The 8,697-nt window shown below is 37.7% G+C and overlaps 2 protein-coding genes across 2 annotated transcripts; both read right to left on the reverse strand.

Moving 5' to 3' along the window:
• Window positions 1-2,461: 2,461 nt before the first annotated feature.
• LOC138874826 (uncharacterized mitochondrial protein AtMg00810-like) lies at window positions 2,462-2,938 on the reverse strand. Its single transcript, XM_070153612.1, has one exon. It carries the CDS (start codon window positions 2,936-2,938, stop codon window positions 2,462-2,464), a length of 477 nt encoding a protein of 158 aa, XP_070009713.1.
• A 535-nt stretch (window positions 2,939-3,473) lies between these two features.
• On the reverse strand, window positions 3,474-6,983 carry LOC138874827 (uncharacterized). Its single transcript, XM_070153613.1, has 2 exons — window positions 6,752-6,983; window positions 3,474-3,724 (listed from the first exon to the last, which is right to left on the reverse strand). The coding sequence occupies exons 1-2, from the start codon at window positions 6,981-6,983 to the stop codon at window positions 3,474-3,476; spliced, it is 483 nt and encodes a 160-aa protein (XP_070009714.1).
• Between the last annotated feature and the right edge of the window lie 1,714 nt (window positions 6,984-8,697).

Here is an 8,697-nt window from a genome sequence, read left to right on the forward strand (position 1 = left end):
GAGTATTTAATGGGTATTCAATTTTAGGGCTTAAATGTTTATGGGTCAATGATATTTAGCTTGATTCATGCTTTAATTGTTGAATTGGTGGTTGCAAATACTGATTTGTGCCTTTTTTACTTAGGCTCTTCTTGAGAAAGAGAGACTAAGTCTAGGAAATTCAAGTTAACAAGGAATTGGGGTGCATTCAAGAGATTGATAGCCCCAATTAAAGGGTTAAACCTAGAGATAGTAATACCCAACTTGAGCCAATTTTGCTTGCATTGTTTAAACACCCAATTGGGCTTGAGAAAGCCAATTAGGGCAAAGTCACTCAAACTACCAAGAGGTATAGAGTGAATAATTATGTATGCAATAGTTATATCATGTTCCCAATTATAACAAGTCTGCCCTATGTTTTAGACCCCGTTAGATACCCACCTAGGTATAAGTCACTTCCCTAGTGCCTTTTTACCAATAAAGAAAACCCTTACAAAAATATCATACTTAGCTTATTTTCATTTTTCATTAGTATTAAAAGTAGAATAATAACCAAAACAAAGCATGATAAGAAGTGCAATTAAGAATATCGCACATAGCTAGATTAGATAGAAACCGAACTCCAAACTGATATTAGCTCTCTGTGGATTCGATCTCGACCTTCCGGGTAAAAGCTGCATCGACCACTCTTGTCATTCTATAGTGGTACAGGGTTGGAGCCGATCAAAAATCATAAAGAGAAAATACTACCCAACTATTGAGAAATATTGGGTAGTCATTTAGAAACCATTTGCATATCAAAGGACCTTCCATTAGAAATATATCATATTAACACTGATAGCATTACATTTTATTGATGGGGATACAACTTGGTTTCCTTAATCAAATTAATTACATTCTCACAACAAAATAGTTCTCTTGTTAATTCACAATTATATCATTCTCTTTTTAAGCTAAAGGAATAGAATTACGACTTAAGTCGAGTTTCACACTATTCAAGTAACCTTTTCACATCTATTCCCTGTGGGATTCGACTCTAACCTTGTTGGGTTATTATATTTGACATCAACTGCCTTACACTATTTATTTAAGTGTAATTTAAGCGTATCAGGAGGTGCCTTTCTACTCTTAGCACTAATAAAGCTCGCAATAGCCACATTATCATAATTTTCTTCTTCGCTATCTGTATTCTCCTCCTCAGATAAAGGTCTCATTTTAGGAACTACTATGAACAAAGGCTCAGTGTAGAAGTGAGGAGAAGGAGTAGGATCAAGACTGACCTGGGGTGCTTGAGAAGAACTAGGGGTTGGCTCCTCTTGAGTGGAGGGATCATGTCCCTCAGTTGGTGCCCCAATACTACTGTCTGGTGCTGATATTTCAACAGGAACTAGTTCCCTACTCCCCACTAGTGTACTATTTTCTTCCCCCTGAGACTCAGAACCTTCACCACCCCCAATAACAATTCCCTTAGCAGCTATTGACAACATATTTTCTATGGTCTTTTATCCTTGTAACCCCATGGTAAACTCAGAAGGAGGAAGGGTATTATCTGTAGAATCAAGTCCAGGGGCTGTCATTGTTGATTCAGCATATATATGACCCACATCTTTTTCTTTGGTAGAGCTTTCTTCCACAGGTAGACTAGAAATTTCTAGATTTTCTTCTCCCCCTACGGTATCCTCTTCAACCATTTCTTTAGGCAAGGTAGAAGGAGAGGTCATAACCACAAACATTTTTGGAGTCGAAGTTTTGTGACTCCGATGAGAACTAGTACTCGATTGTGTCGGAGAGGTAGGTGGTTGTGACTCTAACTTAGGGTGTGGATTGGTCGGAGTGGGGAGTGTGGGCTCTGACACTGGTGCTTCAACAAGTGAAGACACAGTAGGGATGATGCTTGGAACACTTTGGGTTTCCTGATTTTCAGACATGATGGAGTTTAGAGAGTTGAAGAAGAAGGTGTTTGGTTTGAAGAAGAAGGTGTTTGGGCCTCATCCCTGATAGGTTTCCTGATTTTGCAAATGTAATTGTCTTGATTTTGCCAGAAAAAACTTTTTAGCTATTTTACCTGTACATTTCATTCGTAGCCAATCATCGAGGGACCAGGTCCTTAGCTTGATTTCATCAATCCTAGTTCCAAGTGATTCTTTTCAAAATGCTCTCTACTTAGTGCTTTGGTGAAGATTTTTGCAATTTGATCTTCTGTGCTGTAGAACTTCACGCATAAGTGCTCTTTCTCAACATTGTCTCTAAGGAAGTGATGTCGCACATCAATATGCTTTGTTCTCTTATGTTGAACTGGATTTTTTGCCATGTTGAGAGCACTATGTTATCAAATAGTAATGGCACACAATCAGAGAACACACCAAAATCTTCTAGCTGCTTTTTGATCCACAACAGTTGAGCACAGTAAGAGGCAGCTAACACATACTCAGCCTTAACAGTTGAAAGAGCCACTGAGTTTGTTTTCTTAAGCCCCATGAGATTAGACACAAACCCAGAAAATGTGCCATGCTAGAAGTGCTTTTCCTATCCACCAGATAACTAGCATAGTCAGGATCATCCTTATTAAGTCCTCAAAGTTATATCCTGAGGGATAGTAGAGAACCAGGTCCTGTGTTCCTTTGAGATACCTCAGAATTCTCTTTGCAAGGTTCAGATGAGACTCCTTTGGATTGAATTGAAACCCAGCACTGAGTCCCACACTGAAAACAATGTCTGGTCTACTTGCTGTGAGATACAGAAGTGTTCCAATAATGCCTCTATACATGGTCCTGTTTACAGGAGAACCAGGTTCATCCATATCCAGGTGAGTGGCAGTGGCAATAGGTGTATCAATGATATTTGAACTCTCCATCTCAAATCTCTTCAAAAGCTCTTTGATGTACTTTTTCTGGCTTATCATACTACCCTTAGGAGTTTGCTTGACTTGCAGACCCAAGAAAAAGTTCAATTTCCCCATCATGATCATTTCAAACTCACTTCCCAAGAGTTTTGCAAATCCCTCACTCAAATAATCATTTCATTCCTCCAAAAATGATATCATCAACATAGACTTGCACAATGAGTAGGTTCCTTCCTCATTTCTTTAGAAAAATGGTGTTGTCAATTTTTCCTCTTGTAAAGCCATTTTCTAGAAGAAAATTTGACAACCTTTCATACCAAGCGCGAGGAGTCTGCTTTAGCCCATATATAGCATTGCCAAGTTTAAAGACATGCTCAGGATTCTCATGATTCTCAATCCAGGTGGTTGCTTGACGAAGACTTCTTCCTTTAGAAAACCGTTCAGAAATGCACTTTTGACATCCTTTTGAAACAATTTGAATTCCATATGAGATGCAAAGGCAATAGGATTCTGATGGCCTCCATTTGAGAAACTGGAGCAAATGTTTCATCATAGTCAATCCCTTCTTCCTAATTGTATCCTTGAAATAATAGCCTTGTCTTGTTCCTCGTTGTGTCTCCTTTAGGTCTACAACCACTACTAATAGGTCATCTCACTCATGCTCAATGTTAGCAACCTTCTCAGTTAAAACTTCTTTCTCCTTTTTAACACACTCAATGGTCTCTTTTAGATCGACCACAACAGCTACTAGATCATCTCTCTCATGTTCTATGTTTGCAATTTTTTCAGTTAAGGCATCTTTTTCTTTCTTTAGACTCTCAATGGTTTCCTTTAAATCTACCACAACGACTACTAGATCATCTCTCGATTGTTCTGTTTCTCCTAGTTTCACAGTTAATGCATCTTTATCATTTATAAAACTATGATAAGTGATCACAGCAGACTCAACCTAAGGAAGAGTGGGCGCTAATACTTTTACCCAATAGCGGTATCGAGGTCAATTTTCCACAGGGAGCTTCAATTTGGAGTTGAGTGTTTGTATGGTCTATGACTATGTTTTAGCTCCTAATTCATCTTCTAACATTTTTGGTTCTCTTTTGATTATCAATTAAAATATAGCAACTACAAATTTAAAGTTAAGTTAGGCTAAGATATTGATTCTAAGTTGTATGTGTGAGCACGTGATTTTTGCTTCACGAAAACTACTCCAAAAGAAATCGAAAAATAAAACAAATTGCCTTTGGGTACAATTTTGAGAATTTTGCGTGACATTTTGGATAATTATTTTGTTTGTGAATGTTTACCTTGTTTTAATTAATTGAAAAATACCAAAATACCTGTTGCGTGCATATTTAGGATTTAATTATGCATTTTTTGAATTAATTAAACCATGTCCAATTTTAAAGAATGAAAATCACAAAAATATGAATTTTTGGTAGCTTTGTCATTTTTATTGTTTAATTGTGTGATTATTATTTTAATCAATATTTGATCTTGTGTGTTAATTATTATTAAGGGTTAATTAATATCTTTTTAAAATAATCTTGGTTTTAAAATTTAATTTAGGAATTTTGGTTTTTAGGAATTAAAAGAAAATGAAAGGAAAAAGAAAAGAGTAAAAATTGGGCCAAATCGGAACTAGGCCGTTTTATTTTGACAAAAATCAGGCCCAAACAGATGCCCAGACCGGTCCAAATCTCACAGATGTTCGAACGACTTTGTTTCAACGACAATCAATCACAGTCGTTGGTCCTGCATGATCCAACGGTTCAAAAGCCGTCTCCCTTACCCATTCCCTGGCTCGACCCGTTACCCGATTCAAACTGACCCCCTACTTAAACCAAACGATGCCGTATTGTTTAATCCCCTTGATCCTAGCCATCAATCTTCATTAATCCAACAGATCACATCAATCCCCTCAATCTAATGTACCAAAATACCCAGACCCATTACCCCCCTCTCATTTCCAAACACCCCCCTTATTCAGTCATCTCTCTCAGAGCCGACCCGTCGAAACCCTAGAGCCGCCACCCCACACTTTCACCTGAAACCCGGCGGCAACGCCGCCGCCGGCCACCCAAATAACACCCCTGAACCCTCTGACCACCCTCATTACAGATCCGCTAACCGTTTGCCTCGAATCAACCCCCAACTTCTCGAATCTTCAATCAAAGATTCGAGCAGAACCTACCCTGACCTTCCAAAAACCTAAACCTACCCCAACCAGTCCCAAACTCCTACCGGACATCTCCCTGACCTCCCCCGTCACCAAACCACAGTTGGTTTGGTTCGAATCAGACCAGAACCGTTCGAACTCCAAATCGAACCCCCAAGAACCCTAGAAAACCAAAGGCTGAAATTTGACCAAATTAAAGGAAGTTGGGTGTCCAGTGGACCTTAGTCGAAGTGTTCTCAGTTGAGAACACTCGATTAAGGTTTGTTCGACCTCAATTAAAGGTTCGAGTCAGAGTCCAAGTAGGGTCGTCCAGTTTCTGAGTTCGGAGGTATTTCTTCTGTTTCCCTGTTTGTTTTCATGTTTCGTTGTTTGTTTGTTTAAGATGAGTTCAAATTCGTTTTTTATCGATTACTCTTTTCTTTCTCCAATCAGACCTTTTATTTGGTCCAATTTTATCATTGCTTCTGTTTGTTGTCGATTGTTATATGTTATAATTTGTGTAATCGATTGAATAAGTGTCGTCGATTAGTCTGGTATGCTTGAATGTTAGATTAGCATAATAATAGTTTAATTTTTGGTTCATTCCAGTAGGTTTACCCTCCTGTTTATTTTCTGTTCTAAGTTTGTGTGGAAATAGGCCTGTTGGTATCATTTATTTCAAAGTGTTCCAATTTCCCTTTCTCATTGTTATTCACCATGTTTTTTTTTCTTCATATAAGTCAGTTTGTTTTCATTCAGTATGTTGATAGTGTTCATTTGTTCTTGTTTAGGTTTAAGCTAGAAATGTGTTAGTTTAATCACTGAATCTTTATTTTTGATGATATTTGGTCTGAATTGAGTTTCAAGCTTAAATTGTGATTTGAGTTTGATGAATCTTAATGTTGTTCTAATATGAATCTAATCTTGAATGCTGATATGAATCTGATCTTGAATGTTGATATGAATCTGACCATGATGAATTGATTCCTAAGTGTTGTCAATTGGGAGTTAGTCTCATATGATTTGATTAGTCAATTGTTAGGATTTCTCACTTAAGATTGGTTATAGCTGTTATAGTTTGGTTAATTGATTAGGAGGATTGGATATAGCTGATGGGGTAGAATGGTAATTTCAGTAATTTTAGGGACTTTAGGAGGGTATTTTGGGATTGAAAGGTTTGAAATTGGTTTAAGTTGAATGTTCTGACAGTAGGGTATTAAAGTACCAATAAACTAATGAATTATTTAGTAATTAGTGGGGAACAAGGTTTAAATGGCATGGGAAGTGGATTAAATAAGTTAAGTTACCCATAACCTTGGATTAAAAAAGAGAAAAACAGGTAGTAGTGGCTGTCAGGGAATATCATGGGCAGAAATACTTTCCTAATTAGCTAAGTGCTCCTTAGAGCTGGAAAGGGGCTGAGGTTTGGGGGATAAAAAGGGGTCTGGACAGAATTAGGAAGAGGGACTTTTTAGGCTGGTCTGGCTGTTTTTTTTGGCAGACTTTAAAAGAGAAAAGGTCGGGGAAAATCTTAAGTCTAAAATCAGAAGGGGGCTGTTGAATCTGAAAAAAAAGATCATTGTTTGAGATCATCTTGAGGTCAGTTTTTAGTCAGTTGAAATAAACAGCTCAGAAATCTTGTAAGGTTTCAATTTTGAGAGTATTTAAACTTGAGTCTAGAGTGTTAGGTTACTGTTCCATCAACCCTTTGAGCAAACCTTCAGTTCACTTTCAAATCTGAAGTATTTTGAGTAGTTTGAGATTATGTTCTGTACCAGTTTGGTTAAGTGTGAATCCGGAACTAGATTTTGTTTCAAAGAGCTGCATCCCATGGTTTGAGGTTGATTGGTTTTGGTCATTGAGTTTTGGTTTAAGTTGCTGCTGCATTGCTTGAAGTACTTTTTTCCTGATCTTGTATTGATTAAGTCGTTGCTGCTGGTGTATTGCTGTTGTATTGACTGCTACTAGCATGTTGCTGACCTCCTTCTCTTCTCCTTGTATTTCCATTTTTGGGTTGGTATCCCTTGAATCCATAGAAGATGAGACGCAAAAATATGTAAAAGTTGTATTGTATGAAGCTTGATGAATGAATGATCTGTCTTCTTTCAGTCTTCGATAACAACTTGTTTGGAATCCAGTAGCATAATGTGAAAGTAGTTAGTTTAGTCTGTTTCATCCTAGTACAAGTAGTGTATTCTGGGAACCATGTTGCTATTTCTTTCTTATCTGAATATTTGTGGTATGTAAAGTTAATTGAATACTTGAAATACTGTGTATATGGACTATTAACCTATGCCTATTCTCTTCAATAGAATCGACTTTAGTATGGTTCAATTTTAATATAGTCCAAGTATGGCGCCCTATTCTATAAAGTATTAAAACTGGAATACGGAGCCTAAAAGGTTAGGAAGAATGTCTATGTTCGTACCACTAATTCCATGTATAATAGATAGTAGAAATGGTTTATATTTTAGTGTCAATAACCCTAGCCTTGATATCATGTAGTCATAGTTCAGAAGTTGCATCTCTTTTAGCTTCGATATTGATTTATTATGATTCGCCCACTAAATGCATATTGAAGGAAAGGATTGAGGCATTAGCGTAAGTTCGTTTGGGTAAAGGTCAAAAATTTTTGGGACCATGGAGATTGGGCTTGAATGCGTGGCAAACATGTCCCAAGATTTCCAACCCACGGAAAGGTCTCCTAGGGGAGATTAAAAGAACGTTGGGCTCTAGAACTGATCCACGACTTTGAGCCCAAATGCTGGTGGCTGAAATGTCGGGTTGCTGCAATCGTGCACAAGCAAATTCATTATTTGGGCTCGGCTGGAAGAATTCAATTCATAGTTCAACGTATTATAATTCAATACATAATAAACTAGGACTCTTTCTTTTATTTCAGAGACAAATAAAGTAGAGAATCATAGTTGCTCTTAGGTTTGCCCTTTAATTAATGAACGAGATGAGCCTCGCCAAATAATGTACCTAGATTGCGGGGCACTCGATAATTGTATATATTAAAATACTTAGATTTCGGGACAGGCCGCTTAGCGAATTTCACGGCCATTTCCCAAAATAGCCCCGCGTTAGTCTCTTTAGGCGCGTACTCTAAATAACATTACCTTCTTAAACCCGGGTGCACATTTATGTGACCCAAATCCAAATCTCAACGAGGTCAAAATGTGTTGCTAATCACGGGTACATTGATTGTGACGTGGTTCGAGATGCATTTCCACGACGTTGAAAATTCCTTTTAAAAATAATGAATGAAACGAGCCTCGACAAACAGAAATACACAAGCTGCGGGGCCCTCTATACATGTTGATAAAATTACTTAGACCTCGGGATAGGCCGTTTAGCAAAAGTTCATGGCCTTACCCAAAATAATGATACGCTAGTTGCTTTAGGCGCGCCTTTAATAATTTACTTTCTCAAACTCGGGTGCACATTTATGTGACCCAAATCCAAATCTCAACAGAGTTGAAATGTGTCAATAACCACGGGTGCATTGATGTGACGTTGTTCAAGATGTATTTTGATGACGTTGCAATGCTTGTTAAACATAATAATAATAAAAGCGGTAAATAGTTAAAATTTGCGCATAGGTTCAACATGTATAAAAATCAGATAAATAAGCCGAATAGGACAGTTGAGCGACCGTGCTAGAACCACGGAATTCGGGAATTCCTAACACCTTCTCTCGGGTTAACAGAATTCCTTA

The sequence above is a fragment of the Nicotiana sylvestris genome, chromosome 8, assembly GCF_000393655.2.
Source record: "Nicotiana sylvestris chromosome 8, ASM39365v2, whole genome shotgun sequence".
Classification (NCBI taxonomy): domain Eukaryota; kingdom Viridiplantae; phylum Streptophyta; class Magnoliopsida; order Solanales; family Solanaceae; genus Nicotiana; species Nicotiana sylvestris.

Excerpts from the sequence above, each read along its gene's own strand:
- LOC138874826 (XM_070153612.1), bottom strand. The coding sequence starts at position 2,938 with ATGGGGAAATTGAACTTTTTCTTGGGTCTGCAAGTCAAGCAAACTCCT.
- LOC138874827 (XM_070153613.1), bottom strand. The coding sequence starts at position 6,983 with ATGGAAATACAAGGAGAAGAGAAGGAGGTCAGCAACATGCTAGTAGCA. Across the intron at positions 3,725-6,751 it reads ATTCACACTTAACCAAACTG|ATGCATTAACTGTGAAACTA; the intron begins GTACAGAACATA and ends TAAATGATAAAG.